This window comes from Gekko japonicus, unplaced genomic scaffold (assembly GCF_001447785.1).
Source record: "Gekko japonicus isolate JY-2015 unplaced genomic scaffold, Gekko_japonicus_V1.1 scaffold1357, whole genome shotgun sequence".
NCBI classification, from domain to species: Eukaryota; Metazoa; Chordata; class Lepidosauria; order Squamata; family Gekkonidae; genus Gekko; species Gekko japonicus.
The window spans coordinates 211,145-236,298 of NW_015162522.1; the positions used below are offsets into that span (position 1 = coordinate 211,145).

The window sequence follows — 25,154 nt, forward strand, 5'->3', positions numbered from 1 at the left end:
AGCCAATTCCCATTAGAAATTCCTACAGATAGTTTCCAGCAGTGAATACATAAACATCTAATTGTAATTAGGCAAACAGGATTCCCCCCAGTGGAACCTCCCCAATCCACCATGGGTCCTGTTTGCGGTCCTGCGTGACAGGTGAGCCAGTGGGGCAATGGGCGGCTACGGTGGTCACATCCTGCAAGGCAGGATGGGCTGTGCAGGCAGCTTGGGGGCTGGGCAGCAGCAGGAAAACCTGGCCCTGAACTGGGCCTGGGGGAGGGGGGAGGGGAGGGAACACAGGGGGGAAAGTGCACTAAGCCACGTGGCCACCTCACCTGGCCACGTGGACTTGCTTGCCCTCCCATCCCTTCCTATGTGTTAGTGCTTAAGGGGAAGAAGAACGGTGGGGTTTGCAGGTAGCCTTACAAAGGGGGGGGGTTACATTATGGGGAAGCATGGGTTATGTTCCTGTTCACAATGTTTTCTGCTTCATTTATTTGTCACACCCTTAGGGCAGTATCAGCATGGGGATGGATCCATTTTAGGAAAACAGGCCTGCATGCCCATCTTCCCTGTGTGTGGGATCCTCTTATGGGATCTTGGGGTGAGGGCTTTCAGGGGCATGCCCAGCTCTGGGGCTGCTAACAGGTTACCCTCACACTCAAATGGCAGGGGAGACCACTTAGGGGTGATCGTCCTTGTGGGATCCTGCAACCTGTCATCCCACGGTTCTCCCCATCCCAGCAGGTGGGCTTGGTGGGACAGGGTACATTGACTGGCAGGTGGGTCAGTTGATGCCAGGATTCAGTGGACCCATGCTATGCCAAAGCTTCTTACAGCTGTAACCAATAAAAGTTGTGGCCATTTTATTCCACAATTTTATTCCAAAACTCTGTGTGTGAGTGTGTTACTGGCTGGTTTCTGTAAAGGGGTCTTCACTGCCTTCTCCAGGTGCTGAGACTGCAAGATACTTTCTGAAAATCCATTCACAAAGCTGTCCCAAATCCTCATGACAATAAGACCTATTTTATCAACTTCCACCATCATAATCTAAAGAAGGTTTGTTGTGTGTATGTCCCGTTAAAAACAATGGGATATGCTTCTCATGAAAAACAAACAAACAAACTGAAGTTCCATTTGTTTTAACAGGACTACAGTGTGATTGGGATCTGTGGATTGGGATCAATAAGTGAACATTCTACCTGAAAAGTCTGTTCTGTATATGTCCTGCAGTTCTTTAGCAGCATCCTCAAACTTACATTTCATAGTTATTCCTTTGTCAAAAGGAAAAAAAAAGAACATCTATCTGATGCGTTCAAAACTCCCAGTAGACTTTGCAATTTGTACACAAGTATAGCACGAAAGCAATTTATTCCATGACTTGTTATCTTGCAGGATTTAATAAACCACTAAGGTGGTGTTTAATAGCACATTTCCACCAAATGTCAGACCTCTGGCTTTGACATCTGTTTTGAGTTAGAACAGCAGCTGTGAGAAGCAGCTGCAGCCACTATGAATTTGCTTTGAGTAGCACACTAAAGGGGCCGCAGATGAGACCTGCAAAGCTCATAAGAAAAGGAAGATTCCTTGAGGATCCAATCATCAGATACTCAGCAGAAATTCTACTGATAAATGTCAAATTGCTTTCAGCACCAATCTTCAGCACTGCATTGAGTGCAGAGATTCTCCCATAATGTCTACCTCTTCAGTGATTCTTAACAGTTTTAAAAGTTATAACAAAAAGAAATTATCAGCTTTTTCTTCATCCAGAGGATCTCTTTACTTAGGCTTGAGACTATACTAAATTGGCCTACATGATGCGTTATGCTTTTCAAAAGAAAGTGCTAAAAATATTGCTGAATAACAAAAGCTTAAATAACTGTAATTTTTATAGGTACATCAATTAGTCATCAATCTATCACCCTTCTTTCAAAGTCTGAACCAATACAATTGGTTTCCCCCCCACAAACTGAAAATTTGTTCAGGAAAACAACCACCCAGCATGCAACATCTAATTTCATTTCATTTTTGCAGTGGGCAACTGCCTGAATAAGAGTTTTGTACAACTCAAATGTTTCTTTGTTGTCTGACCCCCCATTTTTGGAAACTGGTTTGACTGTAGACTGATCCAACTGAGCCAATAAAAGGCATCATTTCACTTATGCATTGCTTTTTATCATTATTAACTAGCTTTGCAATTTCTCTTTAATGGTCTGGTTGGTAGGGTAACTCCATTCTCCGTAATCTGCTCTCCACCCAGAAGGAGATAGTCAGGTGGAGAAAGATGCTTTACCTGGGACAGATATTATACAGAAATACTTATGAAGAAATCCAAAATGAAATAGGATACCTTTCTGCTATCCTCTGTGGGCAAAACCATAGATAATTATTATGCGAGAAAACAGGTAAATCATCTGAAGGAGAGCTCTGGATGCTGTAGTGCAATTTCCATACTCAGCGATGTTCAAGCATCCCTAACAAACTTCCTAGATGTACTCGGTAGTGGGTGATCTTGGGCTAGTGCACTAAACTTTTATGAAGTTTGTTTTGGTAGCTTAGGACTCATCCACATGGTGGCTTGCCACAATCCTGAGCTAGTGCTTCAATACATAATTTGGGACCACAATAAATGCACTGTCATTATGTGTATAGAAAACAAGCTCTGTGAACTATATAAGACACATTGGTCCAAGTTCCTATCAGCTGAGTGAATCAGTGGAGTCAGTTTGTCAGCATGGACATCTGGTCCTTCCCTTCAGAGCCCTCCATGACTTTGCCTTAGTCTATTCTGCCATTTCCTCAACATTCACATTTTCCATAAAGCCTTTGGTTTAACCTCTTACTGCTGGCTTTCTACCTTTCCACATTTCTACCTGGCGTTACCTGGTAAAATTTAAATTATAAAGCTTTCCCAAAGCTCCATATACACTGGTGGCACTGTGTATGCATACTAACTTTCACTCAGGTCCTCAGCTGCAGTTTATTATAAATCAAACTCCATTAACTTGAACAATAATACATCTAAATTTGAGACAGGCAGAGCCTCCTGCTTTCCTGAAAGATTTCCACAATCAAATCTAGAGAATTTTCTTTGTTACCATAGCAAGGCAGCAGAACCACCTCTGTAAATGGTAAATAATAATCAAAGGTTGGAACTACACTGAACGTGTTCAGAGCATCTCCGATACCCAGTTTGACTGACAAATAATCCTTGCCTTTGAAAATGGAGCAATGTGATAGAGATCGAATAGAGATTGAAACAGCATTCCTTTTTACTAGGAAGTATTTGGGAATGCTCACAAAACCCCTTTATGGGTGCGTTCAGATGGCTCTTTAGATCCGCGTGAGGCACAGGTGCCTCATGGATTTAAATGTAATGTCCAGACATCAACATCTGGGAAACATCTGTCTTCCGTGAGCATCTCATTTTGCCGCACCTCGGAGCTGTACTAAAAAGATACTACTTTAAATCTGGAGGTTTTGGTTCCAATGGGCCACTCGCGGACTTTCCCCTGCCTGATCGTTCCAGCGCGCAATTAAAAATGGCACCTGTTCGGGATGGTCTGATGTCAGACCATCCCGAATGGGCACCATTTTTTAAAAAATCTTGATTTTGTGCATGTGCGGATAAACAAGGCCATGATTTCATGCCTATGCACATGTGCAAAAAGGTTTTGTTTTTGTTTTTTTAAAAAAACTGACCGCACGTGCCTCCTTCAGTGGACACTATCTAGACAATCCACAGCGGAAGCAGCGTGCGGTAAGGCGATTCCCCCAGGGGGATGTCTGGTAGTGTGAGGATGGATTAAAACGATCAGGATCAAATTTGAGCCGGCATAATGGTGGGATTAGCTGTCCATCTGAACGCACCCTATGTGAACTATACTTTTTACTACAGAGGTGCAATGGCCTGTGAAAATGTGAAAAGTTTGGTGAGCAGTACTTCAATATATTGTTTCTACATGCTAATTATTGACATTTAGTTTTCTCAAATCCAGTGTCCTGGAAATAAACATGGTTATTACCTTTTTCATAAGTCATCAAAAGATGTTTTTTAATTCTGCATCATACACTCATGAGGAACAGATATTTCTTTCTGTAGTTTTCTCTGTGCTCTTTAAAATGGTCAGCTCTCACATAATGCAACAAAATATTGTGATAGTGGAAAAGCCATTCTGCATATTTGCAATACCAGGTTTGGTATCCCAGGAATTAGTACAAAGCAAATGTCCAATAACAGTAACCTATTTCTGAAATAAATGGTGATTTCACTTTGCATGGATACTAGTATGTGACACCTACATTTTAGGGTTTTTTTTAAATGAAATGTGGTATCATATAAATAATGTAATTATTCAAAATTAAATAGGATGTAAAATAATAGCGAGATATGTTTCTCTTGGGTGATTACATTTTATCAAGTGTTTACCATGATATGCATACAACCCTGAAGGGATTCAGTCACCTGGACCTGATCAAAAATCAGGGGAAGAAAGGTTCTTCACTCAACAGTAAGGTGTTTAATTGTATACCCAATCTGGTACATTAAAGTAAACAGATTCACCCCAAGCAGTGATTTGTGACCTGTGAAAATGCCAAATTAATTGTAAATAAATTATGACAGGACACCATACTTCAGTTTTGACTTTGAAAACAATGGGCAGCTCTTTTAAACTGTTAATTTGTAATCCACGTACTGTGTTGAATCCTGTGTAAAGCTGTTGCCATGGAAAGACTTCTGTGCACAGAAGCATGACTTCCATGCCTCCTCTCTCCACAAATGCAGCCCAGAATGCCCTTGGAAAAAGCTGCTGCTGGGGGAACAGGGACCCCAAGAGCAACATGAGCACAAAGCTGAAGGTCGGCCGCAAGGTGAAAATTGCCCCCCTCCTGTTGTGTATTTTTTTGATGGGATCCATCAAACCATCATACCATCTATCATCAAACTGAGTTATATCTGAGTTATAACTGAACTCAGAATTCTGTGCCACTCCTATTTAGGCATTCATGTTTTAGGTGCCACTCAAGAAAACTTGGTACTCTATTTCGCTACATGTTGTTCTAACATACTGTACCAATTCTGAATTGAGAAGGCATGCAATTTATTTTAAAATTTCTTTATGGGGAAAAAATGTCTTTCCCTTATGGTTTTCAAGAAATAGGTGTCTCACAAAAATACCATTATTTGTTTTACACTCCTCTGGGTCTGCTGTTGTATGTTTTTTAAAAAGATGAAGGTAATGTATGTACTAATTAGAAGAGTTTTCCCCCAAACTGTAGGCTAGGAATAATATCCTCCAAAAACACTAGAAACAGGTAAAAGCAGAACTATGCACTAACTACTTCTTCAGAACTGTGTTTCAATAGAACATTTATCTGAGCGGTCATCCTGGAGACAGGTTTAAAATTAGTCTGCATTAGCATCAGTCAAGACAGAAAATACTGCCTTCTTTAACCCAAGCTTCCCCCCCCCCCCCATGGCAATATAATACAGTATCTGGGCTCAGATATGACCTTTTATTGAGCACGGAAGACTTCTTGGAAATATCATTCAATTACTATCTATGGTCTGCTTTGACAAAGTAGGAAAATGTTAGATACATACATTTTTAAAAGGTTCCCATATCTTAGCATCCAGGCCCCAAACCTTCATCTACTCCAATTAAGTGATCAATCATTTTTTTTTTACCTAAACTTGGTAATGTCAGAGCGGAGAAAAAAATGGTTTATAGATTTTTAAAAAAGGAAAAGACAACTGTGAAAAAAAACACCAGGAAAATTAGGGGACAATATATCTAGCAAGGATATATCTACTCTCCTAGCCAGCAACCTATTTTACATGGGGACCCTTTGGGCAGTTGGTGTCCTCCACTGCAATGAATGAGGAGTTTCACAAGCAGCTTTGAACACACAGAGATCTCTCAGTCAGAGTAACAGGGTGTGTGTGTGTGTGTTTTCTTATTCTGCTTCCACCACAAAGCATTTCTGAGCAAGAATTGTTTGCAGCTAAATTAATGTCTTCATGGATATGAGAGTTTGAAAGATTTCTGCTCCGCTCTCTTCTTTTGTTAGATGGACACCTTTCACCTACACAAATGACTGTGAGAACGATACTGATCTGTAAAGAAGCAACTATAATTTAACTGCCAGTCTTTGCTTCTGAGCCCTCTTGTTTACCTCTTGTACTTGGGAACGAATTGTTGAGCTGTTCCATGACCTCTTCCAACCCTGTGCTTGTGTCCTGGGGAGGGCTGAGCAAATCATCCTCACCTGAAGAAACAATAGAGAGATCCACTGTTTTTATGAAGAAACCACCTGCTGCATAAATAACACTGCTAGTTAGAGTTCTGGGACTGTTAGCCATTCATTTTGGACTTGGGCAAGTTTGAGTTTGCAGAATTGCAGTGTTCCAGCCACAGTATACATAATGTACCTACTAAAGTCATTATTTTAACATAAACCCTCCTGCCTGGCATCAAGAAGAAATTTCAATATATATGCATACCATACACATACACATTGCCTTATCATCTTCTAAATCATCAAGCTACTTCCATTTATGTGAAATAATGTAGGCCTGTGACAGCAGAATAAATTATTTCAGAAGTCTAAAGTGTCTGTACTGAAAAAAACGGTGAAAGTAATTGCTATAAAGAATGAGAGGCTCCTTTATTCCATTACTAGACTAGGTAGTTTGGTTGTGAGCTGCATTTCAGGGGTGATGTGGTTACAGTGGAAATGTGCTTCCTAGCAAAATAGATTAGAGCTGACAAATACTTCAGGTGCATTCGTTTTAATAGTTTTGACAGCTGAACTGCATCAAAGGAAACCTTCAGAAAAATTCACTTGTATCATGCAAAGGTTTGGAGAAAGTTTAATATGGTACAATATACTCATCCCCTTAAGTATGTTCTGTGACCCAGTTGTGATACAATGCATAAAGAGTCCAGTTTTTACAGAGGAGTTTCTTCAGCCATCTCATGTAATTATTGTTCCAACATAAAATGAAGTTTTAGATCAATATACACAATGATGGTACTGTATAAAGAACAAGTGGGAATCCACAAGGACTTGTGGGGGAAATCTTTATTTCCTTCTCTCCCGCCAGTTCCTCTTTCCCTTAATTGAAAGCCCCCATAGTCTCTCTGTTTCCTGCCTCCTTCAGTCCTTCCCATCCGCCAACCAACCTACCTTTATCTCCTCTCCATATTCAGTTTTTCACCATTTCTACCCCTAGAATATCTGCCCAGGAAAACTATAGCCTTGCGTGGGGCTCAGTCAGACCGGGCACCAACATCTGCCACACTCATAGAAACATAGAGCTGGATGGGACTTCAAAGGTCATCTAGTCCAATCCCCTGCACAATTCAGGAAATTCACAACTACCCCCTCCCATTCCTTCAGTGGCCCCTGCTCTATGCCTTTTTGTTGTTGTTCAGTCGCACAGTCGAGTCCGACTCTTTGCGACCCCATGGACCAGATCCCGCCAGGCCTTCCTGTCTTCCGCCGTCCTCTGAAGTTTGCTCAATTTCATGTTTGTTGCATCTATGACACTGTCTAACCATCTCATCCTTTGCCATCCCCGTCTTCTTTGACCTTCAATCTTTCCCAGCATCAGGGTCTTCTCCAGTGAGTGCTCCCTTCTCATTTGGTGGCCAAAGTATTTGAGCTTCAGTTTCATTATCTGGCCTTCTAGGGAACAGTCAGGGTTGATTTCTTTTACAATCAACTGATTTGATCTTCTTGCAGTCCAGGGGACTCTCAAGAGTCTTCTCCAGCACCATAGAGGAAGGCAAAAAAACCTCCAGGATCCCTGGCCCAATCTGGCCAGGAGGAAAATACCTTCCTGACCCCAAAGTGGTGATCAGCATTACCCTGAGCATGTAAGAAAGGGCTAGGACATCCGACAACTGACTCATGCCTTCCTGCCCTCTCATGATCTGCCTAAATTCATAGAATCTGCATTGCTCTCAGATGGTCATCATGGCTCTGCTTAAAAACCTCCAAAGGAGAGCCTGCCATCTCCTGAGGAAGCCTGTTCCACTGAGGAACTGCCCTGTCAGGAATTTCTTCTTAATGTTTAGCCAAAAACTCGTTTGATTTAATTTCAATCCATTGGTTCTGATCCAATCTTACGCGGCAACAGAAAACAACTCTGTGCCATCCTCTATACGTCGGCCTTTCAAATACTTGAAGATGGCTATCATATCACTTCTCAATTGTCTCTTCTCCAGGCTAAACATACCCAGCTCCTTTAACTTTTCCTCATAGGACTTGGATCTCCAGACCCCTCACCATCTTTTTTGCCCTCCTCTGGACATGTTTCATCTTGTCAACTGTGGAGCCCCAAACTGAACACAATACTCCAAGTGAGGTCTAACCAGAGCAGAGTAAAGTGATACCATCAGTTCTGTTGATGCAACTCAAAATTGAATTTGCCTTTTTAGCTACTGCATCACACTGCTGAGACCCTTGGTTTCTTTTCACATGTACTGTTGCCAACAAGTCTGCCCCATCCTATAATTATGCATTTGATTTTTCCTAGCTAAATGCAGAACTTTACATTTATCTGTGTTAAAATTAATTCTGTTACTTTTAGCCCAGTTTCCCAGCCTGTCAAGATCATCCGGTCTTCTACTGCATTTGCTGCCCCTCCCAATTCAGTATCATATGCAGATTTAATGAGCATCCCTCATTAAAGGGCCCAGGACAGATCCCTGAAGGCTCAGCCTAGCTCTGGGTTCTGCTTCGTCTCATGTGGGACTCAGCCTGTGCCTCACTGCACACAGAGTTAAGCTGGGCTCCATCCTCTGCCTCGTACAGGGGTTGGCTGGGTGCCAGCCTCTGCCCTACCTTGTGTGGGGCTTGGCCAGGTGCCACCTTCTGCCTTGCCTTGTACAAAACTTGGCTGGGCACCACCCTCTGCTTTGCCTTGGGCTCGGCTGGATTGGGTCCCAACCTCTGCCTCACTGGGGGCTTGGCTGGGCTGGGTGGCACCCTCTGCCTTGCATGGGGCTTGGCCAATGCTGCCTAGTCTCTTGCGGGACTCAGTTGAGCTGGGTGACACCTTCTGTTATCGCCTCGAGTAGGGCTTGGCTGAGTGCCAGTGTCTGACTCACCTTGCATGGGGGTTGGCCAGGTGCCAGGGTCTGCCTCGCCTTGAGCCGGCTGAGCCAGGCATTGTCCCCTCCCCATCTTGCTCTCACACAGGATCCGGCCAGCCAGGTTCTGTCTCCCCTGCCTTGCTTTAGGCTGGCTGGGCACCACTTCTCCTGCCTTGCATATGGGGCTTGGTTGAGTTGGGATCAGCACTTCAGTGAGAGGGCTGGCTGGTCCAGTTGGGGGTGGGAAGCATCCAGATGCTCTCAACAGCCACTTGCAGGTAAACGTGAGGTAGATTAAGCTGAGAATGTGGAATTGGCCCAAGGTCACCTCATGATTTACCACAGAAGAATGGAAATGAGAGGTTCTAGCCTGAAACTCCAACCACTAACACCACGCTGGTGTTCATGTGAAGGCTGCTGTTGAACTGTGGCAAGCAGCCAGACCTAGGTAAGTCATGCAAGTTTGGTGGAAGCAAGTCACCTGGTGGTTGCTGCCTTTTACTGACAGAAACAGAGCCTGTTGTGGCTGCCTACCAACAGCCATTGAGGTAATCTCTTTCTTAAAACTACAGACACTCCTTTTATCCTTTTGGAGTTTTTTTAACCCTCCAATGTACTTTAAGATTTCAGATTTTTTTCCTGCAAAGATGGGGTGTTTTCCACATCTGTACAAAGATCTGTCTCATCCATTCACAGGTCCAGTCTCCAGATTATCCTCAGAATTGAATGACTTTATTAGAATATACAAGTAGAAACATGCAAGAAACTTACAGGAGGGGCTACCTATCCCCCACCTTTGATTCCTTCCCTCTCCTCCCATTTCTCTCAATGGCTCCATCCTTCTCCCGTCCCCCCTCTCTTACTTTCTGTCCCTCTCCTTCTCCCCATGTGTACTGTCACTCCTCTGCTTCTGCCCCATTACATCGCCCTTTCTCTCTTTCTGTCCCTACCCCATCACTCTTTCGCGTTCTGCCTCTCACCACATCATCCAATTTCTCTCTTTCTGCCTCCCCTAACCCATTACTCTGGCTGCTCCCCTGGCCCGTTTAGAGTGTTGCTTGGCAACTCACCTGGCCTTTTCACTCCAGGCTTGCCTGCCTCCACCACCTCTGCTGCCTCAATTGCTCTGCCAGCTGCTCACCCAGCCTCTTTGGTGGCTCCCTGCCTGCTTGCCTGGTCACCGAGTCTCTTTACTACTGCAGTGGCAGTGACTCGCCTGCCCCCGCCAGCTTTGCCACATCAATGGCAGTGGCTTGGACTTTGGCAACTTCACCACCGTGGACAGAACAGCACTTCACTGAACCTCCTGGCCTCAGCAGCTCACCCGGCCTCTTTGCCACCTCAATGACAGTGGCTACTCCTCCCCCAACTGCTTGCAGCTTTGCTATCTCAGCTGAATGGCAGGTGAAGGAGCTGCACAAAAGCAGACAATACTACTGGTTTGGGGAGAATTAACAATTAATTAATTTTTATGTTTTCAGATTTTTCTGCAAAACTGGAGGTTCCCCTGAGTTTGCACACAGCTATCTGTTATCTGTGTGGGTCCGCTCCATGGATTTAGATATCTGCAGAATAACCCGCACTTGGCTATTAGAATATACAAGTGGGAACCTGCAAGGACTTTTGGGAGACATATCACTTCCCCTTCCCCCACTATTTCCTCTTCCCCTTTCCTGAGAGCCCCATAGTATCTACCCTTTTCCTGCTTCCTTCTAGGGTTGCCAACCTGGAAGTCTTTTGGTATCACAACATAAGCTGCTTTGGCCCACGTAATGTAAGCTGCAGATAAAGGTGGGGTATAAATGAAGTAAATAAATAATAAATAGAGCTGAAGAGGGGAAGCAGATAAAAGGTGAGTTGGTGAATGGCTGAGAAGAGAATGAGAAAGGGGGGAGGATATGGGGGTTTCCAAGGGGTGGGAAAGAGGAAGTAGTGCAGGGAAGCGGATACAGGGGAAAGTGAGGTGCAACATCACAAGTCCTTGAAGGTTCCCTATCATACAAGTAGGCCCAGCCCGATGGCCAGCACTACACAACTGGGCTGCAATTTTCCTAGGTAGAGGCTGCCAGGGGGTAGGGAGGGAGAGATTAAGACAGAGGGGGAGATAATGTAAGTTGGCTATTGGGTGGGAAGGAGATATGTTTACCAACTCCAGGTAGGAAATACCTGGAGATTTGGGGGGTGGAGCCTAGGGAAGGTGGGGTTTGAGGAGGGGAGGGACCTCAAAAGGATAATGCCATAGAGTCCACCCCCCAAGGCAGCCATTTCCTCCATAGGAACTAGGGTTGCTAACCTCCAAGTGGGGGTTGGAGATCACTATAGTCTATACAGCTTTTATAATATTTGCATATGTCTACTGATATTAAAGTATGAGCACACAAAAACCAGTTTGGTGAAGTGGTTGGGAGCACAGACTCTAATCTGGGAGAACCAGGTTTGATTCCCCACTCTTTCACATGCAGCTGCTGGTGTGACCTTGGGTCAGTCTTAAGTTCTTTCAGAACTGTTCTCTCAAGGGCAGTTCTTGATAGAGCTCTCTCAGCCCCACCTACCTCACAGGGTGTCTGTTGTGGGGAGGAGAAGGGAAAGGAGATTGTAAGCCGTTCTGAGACTCCTTCGGGTAGTATAAATCTAATCTCTTCTTCTTCTTCTCTTCAAAAATGTGATGTTTATACAACTAGTCTTATACAAAACCTCTCTGTTTTTTTGGAATGGATCCAACTTTGCTACTGCTCAAAACATTACTGATAAATAGGATATTTGAATGAAAATTGCAAACAATCACGGTCTCAAAAGACTGAGTTTCTTGATCTTACCCATGGATTCTGACGTTTGACTGCCAACTACACGGAGAAGCCTTGGCTGATTACTATCTGACCTCCGTAATGAGGTAGGAGGAGAAGACTGAGCTGTACCATTCACCTTGGAATCTACTTGAGGCTGAAATATTAGAAGAAAATACGATCGTTATCCTACAGATGAAGAAAATAATGACTGCATCACACTGTTTATACTAGGATATTTTCAGTATAAGAATACTGAATCGTATTTGATTCAGTGTGAATCAAAGAAAGTTAACAAAGAGACTGAAATGTATACAGTCATACTGTATTAACTAAAGTCAATTTCAGACTTAAGCCACAAATGGTAATATGGTCAGAAGCTGGCTACTGTTCTGCATGTGCTTTAGTTAATGTGAAATCCTGAGTAGGACAACACTCTTTTCAGTAGCTCAGATGGAAAAAGTTCGAAACTCACCTGTTCCAGCAGCTGCCTCAACCTGTGCAACTGCGATTCCAGCTGTTTGTTGTGATCCTCTAGGATCTGCATTCTGGCTTCTAGGCGGCCTTTGTGCTGACGAAGCAGCTTAGCTTCTGCAATGAGTTCAGCATCTCGGGGACTCTGGGGGGAAATGGGCATCATCTCAGGTGGGGATGGCAGTGGAGACAGTCCTTTGTGATCGTGCTGCTGCTTCAGTCGGTCATATTCTGCCTGCAGGTTTCTATCGAGACAGGATAGAATCAATGTAATAACAGCTTTATCAAAGAATTGTTCCATTTTGAGGCTGACTGGACCCCACAATCACCTGATACCATAGCTATATCTATTAAATTTGAGGGTTCAGGCTACCATAACTGATAACATAATTCTTGAACTGAAAGAGATTTCCTGGTTTAGAGAGACTGGACTTGAAAAATTATTACATTAAATTGCTACTAAATGCTAACCTCACATTTCCAATTTAAAAGGCACATTCCTTCGCTTCCACCAAAATCAATGGCAAACAAGGGCTGTATGATCCAAACCTATGCATTCCAGAAATCCTTCACAGTTCACAAACAGGCGTCTGAGTTTTGGTTTCAGTCTGATGAAATATACAGATAATAACCCAAGCAAAAACTGTTAAGTTTGTCTGTTGCTCAATCAGTGCTCTGGAGTACAAGCATGTCTGTTTTATTACAGAGCCCACAGCCCTACATTACAAGCAATATTTAAGAATTATATAAGGCTTTACATACACATTAGTGAAATCCTATGCAGAGGGACTTCAGTCAGAGACTGTGAAGGTGCTTAGGTTAGAGTAACTGCAAATAGGATTGCACTGTAAAGCACTCTGCAAACATTAACAAACCCAGGAAACATAGCCATAAAAAACCCAGAATTAATTTCATTAACCCAGAAAACATAACATTAAAAAACACAGTATTTTTAAGTACTATAAACAGATCTGGATCACGTATTTTGAGTTTAAGATCCAAAATCCATTGGTCCCCATGTGGCTGACCAGCTTTCTTTTATATACAGAGTTTGGATATGTCAATAGTTGCCTGAAAATGACGTAACTGGCTCAGCAGTGCAAATGAGAAAAACAGAGTACCCTTATGAGAGTGGCTGGTCGCTTGTGTACATAACATTGTTTCTTTTATAGTAGAATAAGACAATAATATTGCGGCACAATAGTGTATTTTGTGAATTTCCAGAAAACCACTGATTTCCAATGCAGCTTATTCCATTTTAACAGCCACCCCTCCCTAGTTGTGCAATGTATTCAAATGGTTGGTGTGTGTGTGTGTGTACAATTCCAACAGAGGCTGACCTGCACTGAGCGGTGGCTGATGTGAAAGGTCATTGGTAAAAAAAGTAACAGGAAAGAAGACATGAGGTGGGCAGTCTATATTCTCTTCAGAACTCTGAGCACATGGTGGATGCTGGAGCTCTGCCCTCAGAGAATAAAAATTCTGTAACAAGGCAACCAACAAAACCAGAGTTCAGCAACCCAGATAAATTATACAAGTTAAACAACTAAAAAGGGCATGGTCTAATTTGTGCCTATGTGACATTTGCAGTGTTTGTTACAATCAAGAAAGTGAAGGACAGAAGATCTCTGGCAAAACAATTCAACTCTTATTCTTGCCTTTGTATCCTTTTTTCCCTGAATACCAAAAGTTTATCTTTTTATATTTTGTAAGTAATGGAAGACATGATTGATTAATTTAACCAATAATAAATGCTTTCATCCAAGGACTAGCTAAGGAAAAGAAGTTTGTACCTAAACAATGAACTTTTGAATATGACTGTCAAAAATCCGTAGAGAAAGAAATACTTTCAGTATATTTCATCAAGTTCTGGAGAGCAATCATAAGCCAGTGTGAGGAAAGAGGAAACATAGTCATGGTGCGGCTTCTATAGCATTGCTTATGTCAGTCAGAATTAGGCTCAGAAAAAAGATCATTTCTTAAAAGCTACAGATGCGGAAGGGTGAGCAAAAGAAAGAGATAAAAGTATAATCCTCTCAAAATGAGCGAGTGAACAGGAACCAGCAGTATTCTGTAATCTTCTGTATAAAACAACTTGGCTAGGTGATTTCATTTTCAGACGAACAGATGTCATTGTATTTTTTAAAAGCTTATACACTTCCAGACCACCACACCTCATGACTTATTGTGAAGAAAAAAACTTTTTTTCTTGAGTAAGGCTGGACTAATGTTCTTTAAAGAACACTTGGATTGGACTTAGAGCTCTGAACAATGTACAGTTGTGGGTCCCAGGGACATGAGGAGGGAACAGGGAAAAAACCTTGACTTTGGAGAATAAAATGGCCACAGCTTTATTGATTACATTACACCATAGGAGTATTGGCGCAGCACAGGGATGGATCCTGAATCAGGCAACCTGTCTACCACCTGATAACCCTGCATCACCACCCTGCCTGCTGGGGTGTTACCAAGAAGTTACAAGCCCCCCCCCCCGGGGAGCCACAGGGGTTCCGGCCACTGCATGGTCCTCTTGCCACCTGGTGGTGAAAGCCGAGCTGGGCCTGCCACTGAAGTTAGCTCTACCCCAAGAACCCTTAAGGGAGTCCCAGAACCACGGGATGTGGGCAGGCAGGCACTACCTCCCTAACCAAAAGGATCTGTCCCATGTGCAAAGTACCCTCCCCCAACTTCCACCAATGTGCCTAAGCCTGTAAGTTAGAAAGCAACCTGTCCCCAATGCCATGGAGCCAAATATCCATGCCCCACTCTGGCAGGTGCACCACATCCAAACTGTATAGGGTACATAGCCAAAAAGTTATATCTGGGTGGCCAACGATGCACCCTCTCAATAATAGCACCACCTGCACTGCTGCCTTGCAAATTTTCCTCCTGGCCACTTGTGGCATTCAAGGAGTGCGGACCAGATTAGGCAGGTAGTAGGCAGCCAGGCGTGGAGAGTTTTTGTGATGGAGTGTGTTGACAGCACCTTTCAGTTCTGGGAGATCATTTACCCCCAATTGTATCACCAAAGTGTCAGGCAGTCCCTGCTATGCTACATAATGCAGGACAATGCATTCCTTGCTATCCCAACCAAGTGATGTTTAGCCAGCTGTCAAGGCTTTTCCACATCTGGACAACACAATGTACCTCCCAGCCAAAAAGATGATGCCATGACCAACGATCCACACAGACTTGTGGTGACCTGTGGAGGCTGATAAATTAGTGACCCGAAGAAGAAGAAGAAGCCCTATATGGTCAGGAGCCTTTCCCCATATGCTCCCCAGAGAGCACTCTGATCTGGCCCTTCCAGGCCCCAAGGAAGCCAGGCTGGCTGTGATGAGGGCCACAGCCTTCTCTGTGGCAGCTCCACACTGGTAGAATAAGCTCCCAGAGGACATCAGGGCCCTGCAGGACCTTTTACAGTTCTGAAGGGCCTGCAAGACAGAGTTCTTCCACCAGGCCTTCGATTAGGGATCCACACTACTTAGAGTGAGGCCCTGGCCTCAACATCAACATCAATAGTAACATCAATATCAATATTATTATACCACCATAGGGCTGCCAAGTGTGGGTGGGGGGCGGGGAAACCCCCGCTTTGAAGGCCCAATTTCCGCCGTGGCGGAATCGGGCCCCGGGAAGGAACTCTGCCCCCCAAGGCTGTGTCGGTGGTTTCCCCCCGACGATCTGGGCCACACTCCCAACGTGAGTGACGTTGCATGTCACTTCTGTCGACGTGCTGGCGGTGCACGCGCGCATCTGGAGCCGGCTCCCGGAGTAAGAGAAGCCTCCCCCGCTGGTGAGTTTGCCAGACTTGGCAACCCTATACCACCAACAGCCTGACACAACCTAGACTATGCTGACTGTATACTGTGACTGCTGCAAACGTCGGCCATTGTTATATTAGTTGTACTAGCACTTTATAACATTATATTTAGGATTGCACTGTTGTGATTTTATTAATCTTCTTGTTTTAGTGTTTTATACAGTTTTGTAAGCCGCCCTGAGACTGCTTTGCAGGGAGGGCGGGATATAAGTCAAATAAAGAAGATAAATCCAAGAATGTGGGGGAGGCACCAGAATTTCCCATTCCCCCTTCCTCCCAGGAGGGCTGGGAGGATGCGGCTCTTGGCTATATAGGGGAGGGGCGCCCCCTCCCAGTCCCACCTGAGGATGTGTACCCACATAGGGTCCTGGCAGTCCTTGCTGTAGACCCTGCCCCCCAGGCTGGCCATGTGGCCTGGGGGAGATGCCAGCCACATAGTTGCCTCACCAGTTGCCCCAGAGCCCCAGGACCACAAAAAGCATTGTGGGATAAATCCCGGTAGCATCTTCTCAAAATTCATTCATGAGTAACATTAAGAAGGATGTCTATTAGCCAGTGGTAGGAGACACAATACAAGCCAAAGTTCTGTTTATGTTTCCTTGCAAGTATCTTCCTTCTACATATTTAATTGCTCTGTGAGTCCTTGACAACAATGTGGCTGAACAAATCCACAAACACATTCAGATTTCCAAGATGTCCACGTGGTAGCAGTATCTGATATCTGTATAACAGCTTGACTCTTCATTTTTCACAGTCCCAGATAGCTAATGGAAACAAGACGTTTATCATGCCCTTTTTTTGGGGGGGGGGGGCAGAAACTGGTTTAGTTACAGGCATTGTTGCTTTTATATTCCACAGAACCCCTCAAGGAAGCTTAATGTGAGACACACAGGGGTTATTAATAATAATTTCCTTTCCACCGCATCATATTTTTTTTTTGTCTCTTTGCTCCAATTGGTGCGGCCCTTCATTTGAGTCCCGTAGCACCTTAAAGACCAACAAGATTTCCAGAGTATAAGCTTTTGAGAGTCAACACTCCCTTAATCATATATATATGGTGATTCACACATTCTGAAAGCTTGATTTATAGAGATAATTTGTATTTTAAGCTATTTTATGGCATTCATATTCTCTGACTTTTTTTTGTAAATTGATTTACACGGAGCCCAGACTTTTAAAACAATTCTAGCTTACATTGGGCATTTTCAATATACTGCACTGTGATCTAAAATCTCAGAGCTTTCCTGTATTTCTCTGCCTCAGTATCTCAGTTCTTCACTGTATTTCAAATCTCATCTAAACAGGCCATTTCTCCACAGATTGTTCCCCTTCATTACGCACGCTGCTGTTTATTATTATTTATATAGCATTCTGGGAGGCAGTTTATATGAAAGCCGCTCCTACCAAGTATCATTCTTTAAATTACTCTATTTCATTAAATGATGGCAATGATGGTGCAGAAGGCAGCAATTGTGCAGCTCCTGGCAGTAATTTCATCATTAACTTTTATTCATCATGTTACAATAGCGACTGAAGGCTAGGATGAAATTGGGGAACTATTGCTCTAGGGTGTGAATACAATATTTTAAACTTTGCACATCAGGTATAACAGAGTGATTCCACACAGCAGTGCAATTTAAAGGCAAGATACAGTGAGTTTATTACAAGATCATCCCGAGGCTGTGCACTGGCAATTCCTATTCTTATTCTGAAGAATAAATGTGCCCCTTTTGCCTGGTGGTAAAGCAGTGTTACAATAGAGCACTGGTTTTCCAAGCACTTGTGAACATACTATAATCTTACATGTATATGGATATTTATATGTGGCAGAATCAGTCTGAGAAAAGGAACGTCATGAGCCAATGAACTGTATTTCAAACCTGAGAAGCAACTGTTTCATTTTGCTTTGATTTTTATTAAATAGCTCGGCTATATGGCATTTTGGATTCCTCTGTTCAACATATTTAAGCAACAGTCCTGCTATGGCTACAGAGGCATAGTTTGTGTCACTGTTGCACTCACAGGAATTCTGTCATACTGCTAATTAAAAAAAAAAAAGATTGCTGATACACAATTCTGGTGCAAATGGACATCCCAGTTCCTTCTTTTATGTTTGGGTAGTAATAGAATGCTTGGAGAAAGAGAGGAGGACAAGGAGGGTGATAAGCAAAGTCTTGACTGCTGCCATGCAAATCTTCTGAAACCAAGCAGGCATACGTATTATTTACACATTTATTTATTTATATCCTGCTTTTCTCCCAAGCTGGGACTCAAAGCAGCTTTAGAACATCGTTCTCCTCTCCTCCATTCTTTCACAACAACCCTGTGAGTTAGGTCAGGCTGAGAGCTTATGATGAACCTAGCATCACCCAGCAAACTTCCATAGTAGGAGTGAGTATTTGAACCCAGGTTGCCCAGAGTCCTAGACCATCACTGTTCCCTACAAACACTGCACTGACTCTCAGGCAAATACATCTGGCCTGAAATATACAAAAAAGTCAAGCTTCACCCATAAATATTAAGAAATATGAAGAAGCTGTTTGATGTTGCAAGGGCTGAAGAAACATCAAGTAGTAAGAAAATAAACCAAAACAGACAACTATAATGAATGAGAAACAGGTATAGTTCATGAGTATCTGGGCTTCATTTATTCCTTTATGAAAGGTAAAGATTTACTTATGCATGCAGCACACTATCGAATTCTCTTCCTATACCTTTCTATAGCTAAGGAAGATAGATGTGTTTGAGCACAGGGTTGCAGATAGAAAGAACAGAAATGACAAAATTACTGATTAAGCCAAAAATAAGTTACAAGTGACAGAGTGGTTTTGCACAGCAGTTAGTTTAAAGGCAGGATACAGTGAGTGTATTGCATACAAGCTCATCCCTGTTTTTTTTTAAAGTTCTTAATTCTAATTCAATTCTTAACTCTTGCTTAATTTATAAGCATTTAAATTTCTAGCAAAGCAAGAAGATAACATGGTGCAACACTATACATCAGTTAGCAGTTCTTTACTTTCATAAATAAAAAACCCTGTGTATGTGAAACTGTAAGGCAACAAATATTCCAACTCTTTTGCTCCTTGAATTATTACCTTGTGTATGTTTAATACATTGTGTTAATTTGGTCCCCTTAAGAGGGAGACCTCAACTCCTAAGGGTTCCTGTCACATGGAATGCATGGAAGTAGCATCAAAGTAAAACCCACCTGTTTTCTTCCTCCAGGTCTGCTAGGATTCTCTCTAGCTCACCTCTTTCTTCACTTTCCAAAGAAATCAGAATCTGTGCAGGGCTTCTAGGCTGACTGAGTGGGGATTCCTGGTTCAAGCTTTGGCAGTAGTGCTGGATTAATAAATGCTCATCATCTCTAAGAAAAAAGGAGGGTAGGGAAAAGAAATACCAAGTTTTTCCTTTATTTATTTTCTTCATTGATAATTTGCCTTTTTTCACTGAGATGAAAAGGAAGACACAGAACAAATGAGATAATATATGCCTCCCCCAAACTACCCTGAGATGCTGGGAACAGCATAATTCCTAGCTGTGGCTTGGCTGGAACTTGATTATAAGCAGTTTGACTTATGAGTGGACAGTTCATTTTCTTCATTAATAAGCCACTGATTTAATTATTTAGTTCATTTATACCATTCCTTTCTCCCTAATGGTTACCCAGAGGAGCTACAATTGTTCTCTTCTATCCTCAAAACAAGGGGTAGGTGAGGCTAAGAGTGTGTGACGGGGCCAAGGTCACTTAGCAAGCTTCTGCCAGATCCATGTTCAACACTCTAAGCAACACACCATACTGTTTTAGTACCTGCTGATAAAAATGTTCTGGAGCCTTAACTAATGGAGTGACTGCAGAAGAAAAGAGTTTCATCAGCAAAGTAGTCTGTTGTTCCAAGCAGAATATAATGTAATAAGATGCGATCATCTGTACAGGTATGTTTATTCTCACCCTTTCAATGCCTTTAATCAACATCCTCTCCATCTTCATTTCAACACTGCCATCTTTTCCCTTCTGGATAGAGTATCATCTAGATATCTTCTTCCTATTGTCCATCTTTAGCTGCCTCATTGCTCTGCTGACTAACTCACTTCACTGAACTTACTGTATTACTGAACCATTTCTCAAGTCATGCCTGATACAAGAGGACATGCTCAGTTGACATGGCTTCTACATATTTACTAAATGTTAAATAGGCAGAAACTCAGCTAGTCACTATCATGCTAAAAAATTTTCTTGTTGCATTTTTGTCAAATATCTGACTCTAATAGATGACTATTGTACAACCAAAATATAAAAATGTATCATGGAATTCATAAAGCTCTACTGTGTCCACAAACATGTTAGACTGGTATAAATACAAGTGTGGAATCCGCACAGACTTGTAAGGGGCACCTCATCTCCCCCTGTATCCCCTTTCCCACACTATTTCCTCTTTCTTTCCTCCTGGCAGCTTCCATATGCTCTACCCTTTCCCTGCTTCCTTCCCACTCACCAACCAACTGTTAATTATCTGCCACGTAATTCTTCATCTTTTTTATTATTTACTTCATTTATGCCCCACATTACTCCCTAATGGGAACCCAAAGCAGCTTACATTATTCATCTCTTTTTTATCATCACAACAACCCTGTAAGGTAGGTCAGGCAGAGAGAGTAACTCACCCCAATTCACACAGCAAGCATCAATGGGAGACTGGGTTTTTTGAACCTGGATCTCCCAGACCCTAGTCTGACCAATACACAACACTGGCTCTCAGCTTCTTCCCTCCCCCAGCACCCTCTCCCTCAGAAGAGTCTGGCCAAGCTGCAAAAATCGTGTGGTAGCAAGTTCCTCGGGTTAGTTTTGCGGTGGCCACTACTGGGCCCACCCAAGTCATGCAAGTTGGTTAAAAGGCTGCTGCTGGGCTCAGCTGAATCACGTGGCATCAAGCTGTAGCCACTACTGTGCCTGGGTGAATTACGCAGACTGCATGATAGGAAGTTGCCTGGTAGTTGTTCCTAGTCCTGGTTCCAGTGAGTCATTCCTCTAGGGCAGCAGGGAGGAGAGGAGAGGTAGACTGGGAGGTCATAACAGCCCTGGAAAGGGCCCCTGCCTCCTCCCCCTGCATTTTACTGAGAGAAACCAAGATTTGATGACTGGTAAAATAGTTGTCGTTTCCTACCAACCCCTACAATGCAATCTTTATGGTACAGAGCAGGCAGTGCTTCTATTATTGGGGGGGGGGGGTTGCTGACACCCCAATGTATAATTTTAAAGATTTCTCCAAACCTGAGCCTTTTCTCAGGTTTGTAAAAGATGTGTCTTGCCTGTTCACGGTTCCAGTCTCTAGATTTAAGTATCCACTGATGAGGCCATTGTGAGAATTCGATATATTGATACAATACACACACAGAGTACAAGTTTATACTTGGTTTGTTATTTTGGCCATCAAGTTGCAGCTGACATATGGCAACACTGTAGGTTTTTCAAGGCAAGAGACATTCAGAGGTGGTTTGCCATTGCCTGCCTCTGTGTAGCAACCCTGGACTTCCTTTGCGGTCTCCCATCCAAATACTGACCAGGGTTGATGCTGCTTAGCTTCCAAGATCTGACAAGATCAGGCTAGCCTGGGCTATCCATGTCAGGGTATCTTTGATATAAAGAGCACTAAACAGAAAAAATTGCAAAGTGAGTCACTTTTCATGGGTTTTGTGTTTGGACATATTGTCATTAAAAGCATGTTTCTTCATGTTTTTAGACATAAACAGGGACTTTGAGCACTCCTGTATCTTGAAATGAAGATTGGAAAAGCAGTAATAGGTTTCTAACACCTATACTAGAACCTATCACACTGTGTTTCCCAGCACAACTTTATGATGAAGGATAAAGCATAATTAATAAACTGTCTTGGATTAAAGGCAATAATACTTTTTCTCTCTCCCACCATTTGCATTAATTGTGTTAATGCAGCACTGCACATAATACTAAAAAGTTGCACACCTTTTGTTTAAAAGTGTCTGGAAATTTTACATTGGCTATTTTAAAACAGTATACTAATAAAGACTGAAATTGTTGAAACAGAAAACAGACACATCTCTCTCGTAACTTACACAACTGGCCACTGAGCTCTCACATCTACAGGAATATTTCAAACAGCAAAACATAAGGAGAAGGGAAGGGAGGAGTTGGAGAGGCTAAGTGTACAGCAACTTACATTAATCAGCCAGGAACCTAGTCATACGATTGCCTAAGGAATTACTAACTACCTCTGGAAAATTCAAATGTATACATTGCTTTCAAAATTCAACATGTGGTACAAGTCAGTGCCTGTAGATATTAATTGTGGTTTCACCTGACGCATTAGTGTGAACCCAGTTTAATCCTGGCTTGCTCCCTGACTTGCCAGGCTGTCTTCCACACACAGACAGACTTGGGTGGCTTCCCAAAACAATGCAGCCAGTTCCATGTGGCAAATTTCCCTGCAGGTTCCTTGCCCCATCATGCCACCCCCATTCCACCTTTTTAACAAAATGAATGTACACATATACGGCGAAAGGCATAGCTCTGCAACAAAAAGGGCTAGAGACTTCTTTTTTAAACAATACACAGATTGTTATAACGTTACAACAATATAACAAGTTTACTGGGGGGTAATGTTATGCTGGGACAGGAGCAGGGAAAATGGCTGCCATAATGGGCAGTCCTAGGAAAACCTTAACTTTCCTACCCATGCTATAGGTCTTTGCAGGGGAGGTGGAGAAAGAGCAAATGCAATAAAACTAGCATCTGCCAATTGAAATCAAAATTTGAATGATTGCCTGTGATCCAAATTCTGGTTTCACAAACTAATCGTTACACTAAGCCATGGTTTCTTGTTGTATGTGAAACATGGTTTCACAATCTGTCTGTTCTTTGTTAGCAGGGATTTTAATTCAGCTCCAGGAGTGTTTGCCTGTGCAACATGTCATGAATAGACAAAAGTTATTTTCAGACGTGCTGATCCAAAAGCAAAATCCAAAACAAAAACACAGACCAGATAATACCTTTTACTAGGACTAACTTTTTTGTGTCATTTTCATTGGTCCTAATAAAAGGTATTGCATGGATTTTGAATGAATTGGCTGCTTGTGGCAAAAAGCAATTAGTTTCCTCAAAATGTGTAGGTGCTTATTTTCAATTTCTTTTCGATGTATAAATTGCACTGAAAATTAAATAGCTGTTATCGTCGTCATCATCATCATAAATCATCATAATCTATTCTAAGAGCAAAACTGGCCAGATCTGAGGATACTTAAATCCAGTGATTGGATATGAATGGACAATGCAGATCTTTATACAAATCTGAAAAACATCCCAGGTTTGAAGAAAAATCTGGAAAAATCCTTTGGGGGTTTAAAAAAACCCCAAATAATAAAAGGAATGCCTGTAGCTTTAAAAAACAAAACAGAAGCCCTCAGTGGCAGTTGCTACGCAAACTGAACATTTTTGATTTCTGCCAGCAAAAGTCAGGGAAAGGGGCCCTTTTTGGGTTTGTTTTGATCTTTGAAGCAGGACTCACTGGTGTTAGGCTTGGCAGCAACCATTCAGTGGCTTGATACCACCCAACTTGCATAACTCACATAGGCCTGGCTGCTTGCTGTTGTTCAACAGCAGCCATATTATGAAAGCCCGTGTTGTGTAGTTGTTAGAACTTCAGATTAGGGTCTGGGTGACCCAGATTCAAATCACCAGTCTACCATGGAAGTTCACTGGATGATGCTGTGCCAGCCACATACTCTCAACCTAACCTACCTCACAGAGATGATGTAAGAGGCTTTGATCCCCACTGAGGAGAAAGACAGGGTACAAATTAAGTAAATGATAAATACAGCTGAAGATGGAAAGCAGATAAAAGATAGGTTGGTGCATGGCTGAAAAGGAGAGAATGAGGAAGGGAAAGGGGAGAGGATTGGGGGTTGCCATGAGATGGGAAAGAGGAAACAGTGCAGAGGGGTATACAGGGAAAAGTGAGGTGCCCCCCTGCAAGTCCTTGCAGGTTCCCTTACCATGCAAGTGGGCCTGGCCCAGCGGTTGGCACCACACAACTGAGTCACTGTTTTCCCAGGCAGAGGCTGTGGTGGGGAGGGAAAGCAGAAAACAAGGAGGGCAGATAAAGATAAACTGGCTGTTGGGTGGGAAGAGAGAAAGAAGCAGGAAAAGGGAAGTGGCTCTGGGGGCTTTCAGGGAAGGGATAGAGATAATAGGGCAGGAGGCAAATCTTTCCACAAGTCCTTTTGGTCCCCCACTTCTACTTTATATTTTTGAAATGCTGCTTCTCGAGAAAAATTAGAAGATGTGATGGACCTAATCTCTGGCCCCAGCTCCTGCTAACTTAGCAGTTCGAAAGCAAGAAACTGCAAGTAGATAAACAGGTACCACTTTGGTGGGAAGTTAACAGCATTCCGTGTGCCTCGGCGTTTAGTCATGCCGGCCACATGACCATGGAAACGTCTTCGGACAATGCTCGGCTCAGAAACAGAGATGAACACCACCCCCTAGAGTCGGATTCAACTAGCTTTCGAGCAAGGGAAACCTTTACCTTGACTTAGATTTTAGATCAGATTTTAGATTCACAGCCTATGTCTATGTCAGAAAAGCTGACCTGCACTGTAAAAAAGTTTCACTGCCAAAGTAACACCCAAGTTGTATCACAGTTCATATGGTTGCTAATGTGTGTCAACAGACATTGGATATTAACTAAAAAAAAAAATCCAAACCAAAGTACTGCTATTCTTTTAACATATTTGGTCTCGAATGCAGCTGATTTTTTGTGTAGTTCTATTTTTTTTTTTCATTTTTACGGTGCTAATATGGATCTGTAAACCTCCTTGAGCCCCCTGGAACAGTGGAATATAAATATCTTAAATGAATATTTAATCTGTAATTTCTGAAGATGATTGTAATAGTGGCATTTTTGTGTCCTTTTCTTACAAGCACAATGCAAAAGGACAGGAAGGGTCATT

The 25,154-nt window shown here is 42.8% G+C and overlaps 1 protein-coding gene across 6 annotated transcripts in view; it reads right to left on the reverse strand.

Moving 5' to 3' along the window:
- Positions 1-25,154, reverse strand: part of DMD (dystrophin) — a 284,775-nt gene that overhangs the window by 7,670 nt on the left and 251,951 nt on the right. For all 6 annotated transcript variants that reach the window (XM_015406249.1, XM_015406246.1, XM_015406251.1 and 3 more), the window contains 4 exons: positions 19,378-19,536; positions 12,348-12,591; positions 11,906-12,029; positions 6,163-6,255 (listed from right to left, as the gene is read on the reverse strand). In XM_015406249.1, the coding sequence (XP_015261735.1) occupies positions 6,163-6,255; positions 11,906-12,029; positions 12,348-12,591; positions 19,378-19,536 (620 nt within the window). The remainder of the gene's footprint in view (positions 1-6,162; positions 6,256-11,905; positions 12,030-12,347; positions 12,592-19,377; positions 19,537-25,154) is intronic.